General features: G+C 43.9%; 1 protein-coding gene across 6 annotated transcripts in view; it reads left to right on the top strand.

Moving 5' to 3' along the window:
• TRIM55 (tripartite motif containing 55) overlaps positions 1-17,820 on the top strand; it is a 55,147-nt gene that overhangs the window by 26,258 nt on the left and 11,069 nt on the right. For 2 of the 6 annotated variants that reach the window (XM_066625913.1, XM_066625910.1), the window contains exons 9-10: positions 1,254-1,538; positions 4,532-4,622. In XM_066625913.1, coding sequence (XP_066482010.1) covers positions 1,254-1,538; positions 4,532-4,622 — 376 coding nt within the window. The remainder of the gene's footprint in view (positions 1-1,253; positions 1,539-4,531; positions 4,623-17,820) is intronic. The other 4 variants (XM_066625909.1, XM_066625908.1, XM_066625912.1 and 1 more) reach the window with 3 other exon arrangements.

Genomic DNA, 17,820 nt, shown 5'->3' with positions numbered 1-17,820 from the left:
ACTAATTTACCCTCCGCCAAACTTCTGCTGTGGCGCACCTGTGGACCATTCATGGCACACCAGTTTGCCGCAGCACAGTGGTTGAAAATCGCTGGTTTAGCAGAATAAAATCTCAATTTCTAGGCTGCTTTGGCAATAAAAGCCCAGTTTAAATGAATGAAGATTGCACCAACATAGGTATGTGCCTGAGGATGCAAATTGGACATCCCAATTCTGAATGTATTTACATGGCAAGTGTTTGCAGTTATATATGCCTTATATACAGTCATGACCCACCTGCCCATGTAACACTGTCCCGTTCCTTTAAGGGGAGTAAATCTCCCAAGATAAGTCTTTGTGGGGGAGGGGGGAAGGTAGCAATTCAGTGCCAGGATCACAGCTAGCAAAAAGTGAAAGTTGGAATCATGACACACTCCTAGTTTCTCCCCTCCCCCACAAAGGCTTATCTTGGGAGATTTACTCCCGAGAAGTAAAGTAGTTTAAGTACCAGTGCCTTAGACATTAATGGACTTATTTAGGTAATAGCATTTCTAGCAAAAATATAATGCCCACCCTGTTCTAACATAAATGTAATCTTGGGGAAGGGCTATAGGCCAATGGTAGAGCTTTACATGCAGAAGAGTCCAGCCAGGTTCAATTCCTGGCATCTCCAGGGAGAGCAAAGAGAGCTTTGCCTGAAGCATGAAGAACGGCTGCTAGGCAATGTAGACAGTTCTGACCTAGAAGAACCTCACTGAATTATTTGAGCCTGTTGAAGTTGTCCTATGTGCAATGTACATCTTTCAGAGTAAAAGTCATGCAACAATAACATAATGCACATAACATAATGCACATAAGGGCATGCTACAGTCATTTCTGCAACAGAATGGTTCCCTGTGAGCTGCTTTACAAAACCATCAAGATAATTTGAGTTTTTGGTGGCATAGTCCTAAGAATGTGATGTGGAGTTGATCGGTGCAACCACTTAACGAATTCATCCCAAGCATGTTCATGCATACGTGAACTTTTCATTTTTCTTATATGTTCATATATATATGAACTTTTCAGTTTTCACAGGATACAGCCTGAAAGCGTTGCTTAACAAGCACCAATTTCTTAATCCAACATCACATATCAAAATCATTTTAATGTCAGCTGTCCTTCATTCAGAATAACCCTTTATTATATGTATTTTCATCGTGAGAGAACATACTGTATGCAGTAATTCACACCTAGATCCTTTTTTATCTTTTTAAAATATCTGTAATGTTAAGGGTGAAGTTATGATGACAACTACTCAACAGTCTGCTGGACCAGAAGCAGAACTACAGTCAAGTGGAGAACCAACAGATCCCTTGTTTTACCCAAGCTGGTATAAAGCTCAGCCACGGCAAACAAGCAATTCAAATACAGCTTCTGTGAGCGAAAGTAGGCAGGTAGGGCCTTCCATTCCTGTAGACGTGAATGTAAAGAAGTCAGACGCTATCGAAGCAACTGCAACAAGTGGAAGTTCTGTTGTGAGTGGTAAGGAAGCTAATACACCCACAGCTACTTCACAGGTTAGTATATAGACTCAGAGTATGTTGTATTAAATCAAGATTCTACATGAAATATTTGAGGAGGAGGAATTGTAGCTAAATTATTATTTCTGATAACCAGGTGAAGGTTCAGTGAAATCCAGAAAGAAATTACTTTGACTTAAAACAAAAGTCATACTGTGTTCTCAGTAGGATAAACACAATACACTCCATATTGTCAATTAGTGCATAGTACAAGATTATTTTATTATGCAAAGTTTGTATATTAGTATTCAAATGAAAATGAGCCCATATTTTTGTCTGTACCAGTTTTAAGACTCTATAGGGCACAATCCTAACCAACTTTCCAGCACTGGCATAGCTGGGCTGGTGGGGCAAGTGCTGCATCCTGCAGTTGGGGGGCAGTCACGAAGGCCTCCTCAATGCTTGTTCCCTTATCTCTGTGCTGCATTGCTCTTACCTCATTGCTGAAAAGTTGGTTAGGATTGCGCCCTATGTTTGTTAGGCTGCAATCCTATCCACACTTACCTGGGAGTAAGCCCCATTGGCTACAGTGGAACTTACTTCTGAGTAGATATGGATAGGATTGAGCTCTTACTTTCACAAGGTTGATGTAAATTTCACATCCAAGACACATTTTAATGTTCTTCTGAACACCTGCCTTGCAAATCAGTATGGAGCAGATGCACTTTAATTGCTCTACAGCTGACACTGGTAAAGGGGATAAGATATGGGTATGAAGATAATGGCTGAGATCCAAAGAATGTGGAATTCATTCCATGTGCCCAGCTCAGGCCCCCTGCCCAGCTCCCTGTACCCTCCAACATGCTGCACTGAGGTTACCCCTCTTGACATGCAGCAGAGTGTCAAAATCAGTTTATTGCTTATATGAGATGGCATGGGGTGCAGTGCACAAGCCCTTAAACATACCTTACGTAACACTTTGGATCCTGCTCCATAGTAGTAAAAATTTTGGAAACAGTTCCATGTTGTTCAAGCCCAAGGTCAGTTAGATTTGGAAGTGTCTAATTGATCAAAATGTCAAGCATGCAAATACTAGAATAGCAATTCCATTGGCCTTTGTCCCTTTCTCTGTAAATCAGACCCGCCTCTGGTTGTGCAATCCTGTCAATCACACATATCTGGAATATACAGTTGTTCCCACTTAACCTATTCTGTATGTCCACTTTGAGTTGCAACTGATAATAACATTTTAAGAAAAGCATGGTGTGCATTAAATTAATTTGGCATTGTCAATAACTTCTGCAAAGCATTTTTCAAACAGTGTTTGTGCTGTGGTCAGAAGATACAATACAGATAGTGCAATATGACGTTAATCTACATTAAATTACCATTATTGTGCTTTCAGTACTGGTGACTGATATGTCTTTTGACACTGATGAGGTCTTGAAAACCTAGTTTATTAAAATCAGGAGAAATTTTGCTGCAAAGCCAAGATTTCATCCATTGTCATATCATGATTCTCTTTTCTTTCCAATCTTTTTTGTTCAAATCTGCACACTCCTGATAGACTATTGAGAGCCACATGCAAACAATAAATCTAACATACATGAACTCACCCTTGCATGTGTGAGGCTCTGAGGCCTACACTTTAAAAAGATCCACTAACTGTTAGTTCAGAGTGCCAAATAGTTCGTTTTTGTTAACATTTCTGTTCATCCTAAGTTCATTACATGGAAATACACGCTATTGATTTCCATGGACCTTTCCACATATATCTGCTATTGGCTACAATTGTTTGGAGAAGGTTTGCTTGAGCAGCAGGAACAGAAATAAGAGCAGCAATAAGATGCCAGTATTTTGGCAGTCATGAACAACCTCACAGTACTAGAAAGTAATGCTGAACAGCGAAAAAAGCACAGTGGAGGCAAGAGAGCACCTGACATGAGGGCAGGGCTAGTTGAGGGGGGAAAACAGAGGTTGGATTCAGGAAATGCTCAGGAAAAGTGTTACAATAGTAACATAAGGAAAGGATCTGTAGCACCATGGTGGAGCACATGCCTTGTATGCAGAAGGTCCCAGGCTTAATCCCTGGTGTCTCCAACCAAAAGGATCAGGTAGCAAGTAAAAGGAAAGATCCCTGCTCAGTCCCTAGAAAACTACTGTCAGTCAGAGCACACAATACTGGACATGACTGAGCAGTGATCTGATTCACTAAATACTTGACACATCTATGCTGCAGGTTGAAATAGGGACCCCTTAAACACTCTAGGCTTTTGAAAGGGGTGGGTAGTAGATGGCTCACAGCATCTTCACCCATTTCCTGGGAAGTGATACCAGCTAAAAAAAACAATACCTGCTGATAATGTAGATATGTCCACCACGTGGCAGAACAGGGGCCCCAAATGGTTTCTAGACATTCTAGAGGCACAACCTGGCTTCTAGGAAGCTGATTAGTAAGCACTTTCTCTGCCTGGTATTTTAGTTGTGCATGTGCTTCTTACAAGGACTAATGTGGCACAAAATTCAGTTTATATTTGTTTCCAATCTGCCTTGAGTGTTTTTTTTTTATCATAACCCCCAAAGAATTTAAGAAATGCTTACAAAAGTACAGGGCCGGCCCAAAACCTGGCAGTGCCTGACGAAATACACCAAATGCCACTTCCCCCTTGCCTATTGGCATGCCAGTCACTGCAGCCACTCGTCTTCCTGCTCCTTGAGTGGAAAAGAAAAGGGGGAACAGAGCAAAGGAGGAAGTATGAAGGACAGAAGAATGGTCCTCTCTGCTCTCCTCCACATTTCCTTTTCTATTCCCCTCTTTCTTTTTAAACCAAGGAGTGGGAGGAGGAAGAGTGGAGGAAGGAGACAAAGGTGGGTAACCCCAGCCAGTCTGCCATCTGAGAAAACCACCTCTGTTAGCCTCATGTATGGGCCGGCCCTGGCAAAGAAAAAGGTTTTCTGAAAGCTGAATGTCTTCTTCTCCAAGCTCCACGCTAATGAGCTATTTATTCTGATGATGTGAGTGAAGTCTTCTTATTATTATTTCCTCACAGGGGTTAGCATTCTGCATATCAGTTTTGGCTTTTCTTATCTTACTGCACCATCTCTGGAGTCAGATTCAATTCATGATTTTTACTTTAATGGGTAGGAACTGTTTTGTTTTACCCTTAACTAACAGCACAAGTTGTTTCTCTGGTCATGCCTGCAGGTGGTTTAAAAACAAGTGTCCCATTCTTCTCATCTCAAAAGACCATGCTGTCATGCAATACATGCTACCTAAAGCTTCTCTTCCTTATCCCCTCCCTCTGAAATGTTATCCCAGAGTGCAATCCTGCATGGTTAAAAATGGGGCCTTGTTTTAGAAGGTGAGAAAGTGGGAAATCCCTTCTTAAGCCCATGGCCTGGTATTTCAGACATTAGGCATTGCTGACATTATTTAAAACTACAGATATAGTAAGGGGCAGTTATATTTGTAGCCTGAGTGATTGGTTGTGCTAGTGGTAAGCCTGACTGATCATTCCAAGAATATGAGATTCTGTGTATGCAGGAGGGGTTAGTCTGTGCATTCGTAACAGCCATGTGATAAATCCCCCCCCAATCCTCATGGAACTCAACCACTTCAGAATGCAAGCAGAGGATTGCATGAATGAGAGCCTAATCCTATCCAACTTTCCAGCTCTGGTGTAGCCAAAGTGCAGCCCCATGGTAAGGGAACAAATGTTTCCATACCTTGAGAAGGCCCCAGTGACTGCCCATCCACCACAGGATGCAGTGCACACCCCACTGGCACAACTGGGCCAACACTGGAAAATTGGATAGGATTGAACCCTAAGTCTCCTCAGGTCCAAAATTACATGTCAGTGGAAAGCTTTAGCTTGACCAGTGGAAAGGTTTTAGCTTGACCTTTTTTCTTGACATGTTAGTTTTCCACGTGCAGGGAGTTTTATATGGGTAGGAGCATTTAGATACCTAGTTCCCCTCCTGCATTCTGCAGTCCCATGTTTTGTATCATCTGTTTTTTTTCCAACTATATAAATAAGCTTTTATTATAGTAAACATAAAACACTTTACAGGATAATCATGGTAATATTCATCAGTGTCATTTTATTTATTTCTATGCTTGTTTTTGGCCAAAGTCCCTCAAAGCAACTTACAAACGGATGAAAATTTATACACAATAAAATCAAATAATTCAAAATGGGAAGGCAATACTTAAACCAAATGAAATTAACAAAAATCAGCCAATTTATGATTAGTGATAGTTAGTGATACAACTCACTGAGATAATTTGTGATAATTGTTTGTTGCACTTCTTGCTCTTCCACTGGGAAGGTCAGAATAGTTTACTTGGATTCTGAGACAATCTCCCATTAAAATACGAACCAAGCTGAGCCCTGCTGATGTTTCTCAACAGAACAGTGTCACATGCCTATCCCAGTCTGACCTGTTCCTGAGAAAGATCAACTATTATGTGCCTGAAACATTAACTTACTTGCAAATGAGGTTGGGGTGGGGATGGTCAGCCCAATCCTAATGGGGCTACCTGTGCCGCCCTACAGCTGCCACAGATCCCATGGAGCCAGGGAGGCAGCTAGAGGTCTCCTTGAGATAAGAGAACAGTTGTTCTCTTACTTCGTGTTAAGCCCCAGCAGCCTCAACAGGTCTACTTGGATCTGGACCAGCTCAATGTCTGGCACAGAACTGTGCAGGGCTTTCAGGTGTGGGAGGGGTGATAGGATACAGCAGCAGCTCTGCTGCCATCCCCACCCCCTCCCAGGTCTGAACTGCCCTCCTTTCTGCCCTCCTCTGCCCAGTTTCACCCCTCCCTGCCTTCCTCTGCCCCTCCTCCACCCTGGAGCACCTCCCTACCATTCAGCAGGGACTTATCAGTACAGAGACCCAGCGCGCACTTGCGCTGGCCTCCCCATCAGCACCTCCATTCTTCTAGCCACTGAAATGTGTCTTGTGGCTTGTTTGCGACTGCCATCCCCTGGGCAATGCTCGGGGGACTGGCACTGACTTTCACTGGCCCCAGTGCGCCGGAGACAGATGCTAGACTGGCCATAAGTTAATGCCCTTTTATCCATACTTTAAAAAATATCTGAGTTAAACAACAGTTTGCTTTTTCCCATCAGCGCTACTAAATAACTTTTTTTCTATTTCTAACAACAAGATCTCTAAACGAGGAACAAGCCCCTAGTAAAATATTTAGTACATTGCATGGACCTGCTCAGTGATCTGAGTTGATACAGGAAATGGGGAAAAAATGCTGCCCACTGAATGAAGCATGGAACATTTCATTTTAGCCAGCAGAACACAGATATTAAAATTGTCATTCCTGATTCATCTTTTGGGTACTTCCATGAGTAACCCTTGTGCAACATTTTTACAACTCAACTACTCAACCAGTCAAAGGGAATAAGTAAGAGCGTTCAGTCTCTGATGCCTTCTAAATTGAGGTTAGGCCACCTTCAAGATACGTAATCAAATACACATAAATACAACAAATATGTCTTGTGAGTCATTAAAACAGAATGAAAAGTAATGTAGTGTTATTGTTCACTGTCGGGCTGTGCACCCATTTGGGCTGCAGCTGGTAAGTGAATAAATCTTAAACTCCAAATTAATTATGACTGCCCAGCACAACATGCCCCTAATTATACTACAGTTCTGTGGTTGTATAGCAATGTATGAAAGAATCAGTTGTTCTGAAGAAATCTTCTTATTTCCATCAATGTTGATTTTTCAGCTTGAGTGACAGAAAAATCGATTGTTTCCTTCAGAGCAAAACCAATTGGTGCCTCAAGGAGCACACCAAATACTCCTCCCATCCAGTGGCAAACTAGCCACTACCTACACCACTCTTCTAGCCTGTGACTCTCCCCTCCTCCACACTTCCTTGTCTGCGCCATCCCCCTCTTCCTTCTCACATTCAGAGAGTGGGAGGAGAAGCACCGGAGGCAGGTGAGTCAGTGAAAGGAGGCAGATGTCCCGTCCCCCCCCACCAACTGATTGCTTGAAGCGACCCTGACCTCCTTCAGCTGATGAGATTTACAGCCCCAACCAATTGGAGCCTCATGCTTGCTGGAACACTTGTTCTAGCAGCTTCAGTCCCTTTACAGCTGCTTTAAAATGCAACACATCAATCAGTCAGTACGGTCTGATAGCTGCCGAAAGCAGTGAGCAACCAAGTACTAAGCACAACAGCAGACTGAGTACAAATTATTTCAACTGACTTCTGTATAAGCTCTGGGGCTGCCTCAAGAGAGTCTCTTCTTTTGGGGATATATATCCAAAGAGAGAAAAGGGGCAGGGAGGTTTAAATAGGATAGTATAAGTTCCGGCGTGCGCAATTGCTGCTGGCTCCACTTCCTCCCCACTCCCCACCCAATTACACCTCCAGTCCTCCCACTCCTTCCTTCCTACAGCTTGCCCTTACTGTTGAGTTACCAGGGCCAGGGACTCCAGATAGGCCAGAACCACACATTTGCCATTTCAGGCGGCAGCCTGGTCACACGCTATATAGTGTTGCAATCATTGGATTGAGCTGTTTATCTCAGGCTTCCCCTCCTTTCTCTTACCTCTTTCTCCTTACTCTGACTCTCCCATCTGCCACCTTCTCCTTTTCTCTCCCTTCCAACCAGGGCTCTCTATGGATAAACTTATGGGAAACCAATAAGGAGAGAACTACATGATACAGCAGTAACTTTTTGTCCTGAGATCTTGATCTATCTTGGTGACTGATATCCTGATCGCCCACCTTACCCATAGGCTTCCAACTGAGTGGCTCTTTGTTTATTTTTTTCCCTGAGGATTAAAATTCAAACCCAATAGATGTCTGCCTGGAGGGTTTTCTTTGAGGGATTTAATGGAGTGTATTCAAAATAATTGAGAAATGTCTCATGGTGATACGTTCCTTTAATGGCTCCAATATCTGATGGTTGCTCTGTTTTGTCTGGTTGAGACCAGTGGGACTATAGCGTACATAAATGACAGAGATATTTTGGTGTAGTATAGTATAAGGTACAATGCTGTGCACAATGGATGAGATGCTTATTATGTTCCTGCATTGTCAGCTGTTGGCACAGATAAAATTTGATTATGGCGATGCCTGCTATAGAAAACATGGACAACTTGTCCACACATGTGTTCCCTAATTCTAATCAGCCTTTGAAACTAGAAGGCAGATTCACAGCCCAATCCAGCACCCAGAGGAGAAGTGGCACCAAAGTGGCTGCTGCAGCATCCAGTGCTCGCCGGGCAGTCATCACTGGCTCCTAGGGGGAAGGGGACATTTGTCTCCTTCCCCTGGGTAAGAGAGCAGGCCTTGCAATGGGGCTACTCAAGTCTGTGCCAGCTATTTAGTTATTTGATTTTTCTTTGTAAACCGCTTTGTGAACTTTTAGTTGAAAAGCGGTATATAAATACTGTTAATAATAATAATAATAATTTAGCCAGGGCAGAGTTGAGAAGCCCCATGTTGGGCCGGGAGACCCGATGCAGGGTTCTGGATCTAGCAGAGCAGAGCTCTGCTTGTCCCTCCCCCTCCCGCCCCTGTCCCGCATTCCCCCCACCCTGGAACATCTCCCCCTGCCTCACTCACCTCTCCATCACCCGGAGCAAGGGACGAGCTCTGGACAGCATGCGATGGGCCAGCACTCTACCGGCAGTGAGTCTTGCAGGCATGCCAGGCCGGTAATGGGCCATCTGGATTGCCATCTGGATTGGGCCCTCAGTGAGTCTGCTTTGAACTGCTTATAAATACAAAGCAGGTAGTTTTGAAAAACTTTTTAAGTTTCAACTACTGTCATTCATTATTAACATACAAGTGTTCTTGCATCTTGCCTCTCCAGCAACCATCTCTCACTTGATAATTAACAGCCCCAAGCAAGAAAAATAACTGAACTGCATCTGTTACTCCTGCTTTTCATACATAGATCCATATTTTTCCCCAGTGATCTGCTATGTAACTTTATCTGCCTGGAATTTCCTCTCCTTGATCACATACCACAGTAGTCCGTGTCTGCCACAGTCGCTAGTCAGATATAGTGTGCAAAATTGAAATAAAAAGTGTGTGCCGAAGAAATAGAATACAGCAATTGTCAAAGAAGTCTGCATTATGCTAAATTTCAGACAAATTGCTAATTATGCAGACATACTTCAAGTGCACAGTAACTAATAAGATCATTAAAGAGATGGAACTGAAAGATCAGATTGTGAATTAGTGCCATGCTACATTTGAATCTCAAGTGATAAATTGTGATTATATTATTGAAGTTACTGTTCTAAATTGCAGGAGTTCAGTTCTGAACATAAGAAGAGCCCTACTGGATCAGGTCAAAGGCCCATCTAGTCCAGCTTCCTGTACATCACAGTGGCTCACCAAATGCCCCAGGGAACACACAAGACAACAGACACAATCTGCGTCCCAGTGCCCTCCCCTGCCTCTGGCAATCAGAGGCAGCCTGCCTCTAAAACCAAGACCTTGCACATACCTACTATGACTTGTAACCCATAATGAACTTTTCCTCCAGAAATTTGTCCAATCCCCTCTTAAAGGCATCCAGGCAAGATAACATCACTACTTCCTGTGGCAAAGAGTTCCACAAACTAATTACGCGCTGGGTAAAGAAATATTTTCTTCTGTCTGTCCTAACTCTCCCAACACTCAACTTTCGTGGATGTTCCCTGGTTCTGGTGTTATGTGAGAGGGAAGAGAGCCTCTGTCCACTCTGTCCATCCCCTGCATAATTTTGTACATCTCAATCATGTCCCCCCTCAGGCGCCTCTTTTCTAGACTGAAGAGGCCCAAACAGTGTAACCTTTCCTCATAGGGAAGGTGCCCCAGCCCAGTAATAATTTTGGTTGCTCTCTTTTGCACCTTTTCTATCTCCACTATATCCTTTTTGAGATGTGGGGACCAGAACTGGACACAATACTCCAGGTGTGGCTTTACCATTGATTTGCGCAAAGGCAGTACAATATTAGCTGTCTTACTCTCAATACCTTTCCTAATGATCCCAAGCATGGACTTAGCCCTCTTCACTGCTGCTGCACATTGAGTCGACACTTTCATCAGGCTGTCCACCAGCACCCCAAGATCTCTCAGACAGCTCAGAACCCATTAGCCTATATGTAAGGTTTTTATTCTTTGCCCCAATGTGCATGACTTTACACTTACTTACACTGAAACGCATCTGCCATTTTGCTGCCCAGTCTCCCAGTTTGGAGAGATCCTTCTGGAGCTCTTCACAGTCTCTTCTGGTCTTCACCACTTGGAAAAGTTTGGTGTCATCTGCAAACTTGGCCATCCTGCTGCTTAGTCCTGCCTCCAGGTCATTTATGAACAGGTTGAAATGTACAGGTCCCAGGACAGACCCTTGGGTTACTCCACTTTCCACCTCTCTCCATTGTGAAAATTGCCCATTTACACCCACTCTCTGCTCCCTGGACCTCAACCAGTTCCTAATCCAGGAGAGAACCTGCCCTCTAATTCCCTGACTGTGGGGTTTTCTCAGCAGCCTTTGGTGAGGGACCATGTTGAACACCTATTGAAAGTCCAGATATATAATGTCCACGTGTTCTCCCGCATCCACTTGCCTGTTGACCTTTTCAAAGAATTCTAAAAGGTCTGTGAGGCAAGACTTACCCTTACAGAAGTCATGCTGATTCTCCCTCAGCAAGGCTTGTTCGGCTATGTGTTTTGAGATTCTGTCTTTGATGAGGCCTTTTATCTTTGAACAAACCTTGAACGCAGATTGTGTCTGTTGTGTTGTGTGCTTCCTGGGGCATTTGGTGGGCCACTGTGAGATACAGGAAGCTGAACTAGATGGGCTTTTGGCCTGATCCAGCAGGGCTCTTATGTTCTTATGAGGCATTCCACCATCTTACCTGGAACAGGCGTTAGGCTGACTGGCATATAATTACTCCTCTCCTTCCCTTTTAAAGATCGGTGTGACATTTGCTATCCTCAAATCTTCTGGCACCGTGGCCGATTCAAGGGACAAGTTGCATATTTTAGTCAAGAGATCAGCAACTTCACTCTTCAGTTCCTTAATAACTCTTGGGTGGATGCCATCAGGGCCCAGTGACTTATTGATCTTTAATTTGTCAATTAGGTCTGAAACATCTTTTTTAATCTCTATCCCACTTAATTCCTTGGTCGGGGGGGGGGCGTTCTGGCAGCGGTATCTGCCCGAGGTCTTCTGCTGTGAAGACAGCTGCAAAGAACTCATTTAATTTCTCTGTTCTAGAATCATTTAGAGTTATTTCAGTGTTTTACTGAAGATTTTGCAACGCACTTTCTGGACCTCAGCCTTTCCAGCCTCAGTCCAACAGAAGAAGAGTTAAGCATGTGCTTAAAATTTTACTCATGAATATTCTTAACTGAGTCAGATGAGATTACTCATATATGGGTTAGAAATGTAGTGAAGTCAGGACTAAGATCATAGAAACCTTTGTTAGTTAGTCTGTGGAACACCTTGCCACAGGATGTGGTGATGGCATCTGGCCTGGGTGCCTTTAAAAGGGGATTGGACAGATTTCTGGAGGAAATCTCCATCATAGGTTTTTAAGCCATGATGGGTATATGCAACCTCTGATTTTTAGAACTAGGCTACCTCAGAATGCTAGATGCAAGAGAGGGCACCAGGAAGCAAGTCTCTTATTGTCTTATGTGCTCCCTGAGGCATCTGGTGGGCCACTGTGAGATACAGGAAGCTGGACTAGATGGGCCTGATCCAGCAGGGCTCTTCTTATGTGCTTATGAGACTCTGTGCTGAATCATAGTCAGGGGGAATAATATATTCTTTACTTGGGATCTGTGCTCTCTCCCTTGCTGGCATTCACACATAAACACACAGGCAGTCCAATCCTATTCAGTGCTGGTGCAGGGGGGCCAGAGAGTCCACATCATACCCTGCACTGAAATTGAGCAAGCTGGAAATCTCCTCAGGGTAAGGGAATAAATGTTCCCTTACCCCATGTAGAGAACTACCCTGCTCAATGGAGCTACTTAGATTTGTGCTACCTAAATTGCCAGCTCTAGAAGCCACATGGAGGGCTTTCAGGCCCAGGGTGGGGGTTAAGATATGATGGAGGCTTCCTCTGAAGTCCCCGCCCCCTCCCAGGTCTGAACCATCCCCTCCCTGCCCTCTCCAGCCCTGAAACACCCCCCCCTTCCATTCTGCCCTTCCCCTGCCCCTGCACTCCACCTGCCTGGGTGGCTGTAGATCCAGATTCAGCACCAGTGGGATGGCGCAGGCATTCCTGATGGCACTGCATACTTGCAGGCCATTGCAAATGTGCTTCACAGCTCTGCAGCAGCTAGTGCCAGTGCAGCAGGTGCTGCTCCAGCAAGGCACTACGATAGGATTGAGCTGTTACTCCTCTTAACTCCATCCAACACTCATCTTGAAATCCTCTGCATCACGAACGGAATTCTGAACCTCAGGCCGCCCAGGCTGATACTATTATTCTAGCCTGCTGGTGGAAGGGGAATTGCTGCTCAGTATTATAATAAGAATTGCAGGGAATAAATGGAGCCCAGTGCTGGGGACCCTGGGGCAAATTCTTGCACTGGGCCCCCCCCCATGGCACCTCCTGCCCATGCTGATGGCACATTGACACTGAAGTTCACCCAGGCAGGTGGGCCCCCTGATGGAAATGGGCTCTCATCCGATTTCCAAGCTGACCAACCACTGATTCCACCCTAGACGGAATCCAAGTTGACTGCTTTTCTAGTTTGTAGTTGACTTTGTACATTGGTTAGTCCAACATTTGCAAAGTTCTTTACTTGATTGGGGAGAAAACTTATAGATAGAACTATTTTCTGTGTTGAAATTAGAGCTCCTGCTTCTCAACCCTTGAAAAGCTGAAGCAATTAGAACTACTAACAAGCACATGATGATAGCTGATTTCAAAACAACCAGTATCAATAATTCCATGTTGTGTTATTTTTAGGCTAAGATTAGGCTTTGTGGTGCAATGATCACCCGGGGATGTACTGGTGACATGCACTGCCTGCTATGCTCTCCTGCCATATTCTAAAAATAAAATCTCAGAACAAGCTGTCACTCTTCCTGGACCATCATGGTCCCAGATTTGAACTGGCCAATCTCAACCTGCCCATAGTACGTATGAACCCACCTTATGCTGAGTGAGACCTTGGCTCCATCTATGTAAGTATTGTCTACCATGGCCAGGGGGAACTGTTCAGAGTTTCAGCTGGTGGAGGGGGGAATTTCCTAGCTTTTCTTGGAGCCACCACAGACTGACCTAGGACCTTGGGACCTTCTGCATGCAAAGCATGTGATCTGCCACTGTTCTACAGCCCCTCCCTGGAGACTTTCTAGGCTTACTACACAATCCTGAGAAGTCCTTCTCAGCCTTTCTCCTTGTCTGCAAGGACCCTGAAGTAATTTTAAACTTACCACATTGTTTGCTGTCTTACAAAACTGCGCTCTTGTGTATTTTCTCTTTTCTCTTCAAAATAACCAAAACTGATGTTGCTGGACAAGTCACTCCTCAATTTTGCCCCATAGTGGAAGTGGGCAGGGACAGGCAGGCAAAAATTACAAACCATGTAGTTTTTTGTATCAGCATTCAGCTCCAAACTACACATTATGTTAAAAGCATGATTAGCCCTGATGTGCTTAGTTTTTCTCTATTCAATAGTAATTGAAGGGTACCTAATCTCAAACTGGGGCTTCTTTAGCCATTTGTCCACCATAGCCCAATCAGTGTTGGCTTCCTCCCTGCAGCTAATAATTAGTCCAGGAGGCAATTTTCCATTTTCCAATTATTTGCAGACAAATATAACTGTAGCATGATAGCCCTTGATTATCATGAAAAGCCCGATTAAAAGGGGGCAACTGAGAGCAGAAAAACAACAGGCAGAAGGAGCATGTCACCCTTATCTGCCTCCTGTTTTCTGCTTCAAGCTGCCATCTCCAAGCAGCTTTCCTATCATGGGGGTTGAAAAGCAGGTTTGCCCTAGTTCCGATAGCTTTATACCTTGCTTGTGGATTTCCTGGAAGCACCAAAGGGCCCAATCCTATCCAATTTTCCAGTACTGGTATAGCCTCAATGCAGTCCCAAGGTAGGGGAACAAATGTTTCCATACCTTAAAGTGGCCTCTGTGATTAGTCCCTACCACAGAATACAGTACGTGCCCAAATAGCACAACTGAACCAGCACTGGAAAATTGGATAGAATTGGGCCCTTAGTCAGTGTTTCTCAACTGGTGGTACTCAAATCATTGGTGGTACTTGAGGTGGTCCCCAGTGGGGGACTCACAGACCCCCACCACCTGGAAGTGAGAACAGCCATGCAACACAAGCAGTGGTAGGAGGTTTGGCAAGCAGAGCTTTAGCATGCATTTTTTGCGCACTCAAAAAAGCCCTCCCATCCACCCTGAGCCTTTTACTGGTGTTTGTTGTGTTGCATCTGGCCTGGAAGTAACCAGCGATGATATCATCACCGGTTACTTCCAGTGGTACTTCCATGTGAAGTGGTATGGTGGGATAAACATTGAGAAACACTGATCTAGGTGGCTACTGCAAGAAGCTGGATGCCCAATTAGATTAACCTTTGCCCTCAGCTTTCTAGGGTCTTCTTACCACATAAAACCACTTAAGTGGGGGCAGAAAAGAAATGGGCCCTCATCTCCTATCCCATGCACCGCTCCAAAAGACATTTTTCCTGTGTAAAAAATGACTTTGGGGCTATAGTTGCATGTCTCTGTTTTGCCATAGCAAACACATTTAAACATGATTAAGCACATAGCTAAAACCCAGAAGATACCTTGCCCTCCGGCGACTTCTTTTTTTAATTTAGCTTTCTCTTCTAATTTCTGGAAGTTGCTTATGTGATTAAGTGACACCAGTGAAGAACTGTTGTAATGACAATACACTTTTGTCAGGTTCCCAGGCAAGGGTGTTGCTGTAATTAGTTTTAGCAGAGCTTCCTTAATAGCACTAATCTCCAGACGATACTGTGAGTCATGGGATACCTCCTGATTTCTGAGTTCAGTCCTTTTCTAGCAATCCTACCTCAGAATAAGGGAGGGCAGCGTGATTTCTTCTCTGCAAATCAAAGCACACAGAGGATGACCTTGCCTTTATACTTTGCTTCACGGAAAACTGAAAAATACTTGAATTTGATCCCAATTAAATTGCCTCCTTAAGATAGCTTGTCATCCCTGAAGTTAATGAAAAAAAAATTTTTTTAATCAGAAGAAAAAAAATGTTCCCTTCTTTCAAAATACCACGTCCTTCTCTCAGTAACTGTTCCTTCCAGGCCTTTCAATGTGATCAGAGTATTATTGCCATACATATTCATTTATTTCTTGTTTCCCATATTTATGGCATATATGTTTCTCATATATTTATGTGAATCCAATTCACATTCCGGCAGCATAAAGGCCCTTTGTGATGGCACAAATGTGGGGCCACAGTCATGTGTTCCTGAGCTACTGCCACTTAGGCAGCAGCACGGGGCACAACACAGTGGCTCCTGGAGCCTCCATCAATGCCATTAAGTTGGGTGAGGGTGAGTCATGGGCAAGGAGGAAGGAGGCAGTGGACTGGGAAGGGCCTTGATCCTGATGGTACCAGTGCCTGTCAGGAACCTCTCCCTTCTTTTTCAACCAGTCCCTTCCCTTTTTTCTCCTTGAACTTACACCAGCTATATAACTGGCGTAAGTCTGAGGAGATCCACAGGCCACTCAGTGGCCTCTGCAGAGGTAAATAGAAAATATTTTTACCTCTGGTAGCCTTCCAGATCACCCTCTCCGCACCATTGGATGCAACGCATGCTCTGGCAGAACAGCTGCATCTTCACTAATGGTGGGAGATGGGATTGGGCTCTTTCTGCCTTCATGGTATCCCTCAAGCTAGTGCCCCTCTTGTGGAGAAGCTGCATTTTTTGAGCACTTGAAGCACAGTCTTTTCTACCTGGGAAGACCAATATTCAGTCCAAGTAGGTATCTATCTGTCTGAGTAAGTGATGAGGGTAAAATCACATATGTACTCAGATGTGTGCTTTCAACTCTGTTTTGTTTTTGTTTTTTAAAGGCAGGGCTGGGGGGGGGGCAAGTGAAATGTCTAAAAACTGCAGGGGATGCCAAGCAATAGAAACCTATTTAAGTTTCCAGTCTGATGACTACCACTCCACACACACTGTAATTTTTTAAAAACTCTATTAGCTTTCAGTTGGTTTATACTTCTGAAGGCCTTCTTGCTCTCAACAGTTCAAGAACAAGAGGGATTTTACCAAATTTAGAATCATGAGATGTGTGATAGGGAGTTTTCTTTAGGCTGCAGTAATATCAAAGAGAGAAGGTCAGTTAACATTCCTTTCCTTTTCTGACAATGTGTTGTCTAATGGTTAGAGTGAGGAGACCGGCGCTCAAATCCATGTTGAACCATGAAGTTCACTGGGTGATCTTGGGCCAGTCACTCTCTCAGTCCACCTTGCCTTCCAGGGTAATTGTAAGAATTAAAGATGGAGAGAGAATTGGGTATGCCACTCTGAGCTCCTTGGAGGAAGGCTGGAATAGAAAAGGAAGGGCTGAAGATGAGAAAGATGTGAAAAATTACATATGTAATTGCTTGAACTTAGTTAATCTATCATCATTATTTTCATCCTTCATTTTATGATTCTCCAGTCTGGGCAGTAAGAACTGGGTGATGTTATATTTCTTGCATTTTTCATCCGTCGGAAAGCACATCCCAACTGAACAAGTTTTTTTAAAATAAAACCATTTAGAAATAACAGGAAATCCGAGTTCAAAACGTTGTTGACATTGTATTGTGGACTCTTTCCAACCACTGGGTGACTTCGAGGAATTAGAATGTGCTGATGGATCTGATATCTCAGCAGGACACTCTATTTACGGAGCTCTTACAGAATAGATCTGGCCTCCATAGCATGTGCAACGTGTCCATAGTTTTTATGCGCCTCTCCTCGCATATTTGCAATCGCTCAGCTAAGTCATTCATTCATGAGCAAGTGATACGCATAGCCAAACCCCACAAATTATGCAGGCTTTGTTACCTGATCCAAGGAACCCACAGTGCAAACTCTGCCATGAGTCATAATCTTAAATGGTAATAGGTCTCATTCATCAGGTCCTTTCAAAGAACAATCTATACTTTAAAGTGCTGTCTGCTTTCTAAGTGGCATACATAGACTTTGCTCTGCGTCACTGCTAGAATCTCTGCCCTTCTCTGCCGCAAGGAGAGAGAGTTCCTTCTGACAGCTGTTTGAGATCTGCATCTTATAACATACAACTTATAAAATCGTTACTCTTGATGTCTTCTCTCTATTTTCTTCAGGAGTG

Source organism: Tiliqua scincoides, chromosome 4 (genome assembly GCF_035046505.1).
Source record: "Tiliqua scincoides isolate rTilSci1 chromosome 4, rTilSci1.hap2, whole genome shotgun sequence".
NCBI lineage: Eukaryota > Metazoa > Chordata > Lepidosauria > Squamata > Scincidae > Tiliqua > Tiliqua scincoides.
This window is presented reverse-complemented; position numbering and strand designations above follow the sequence as displayed.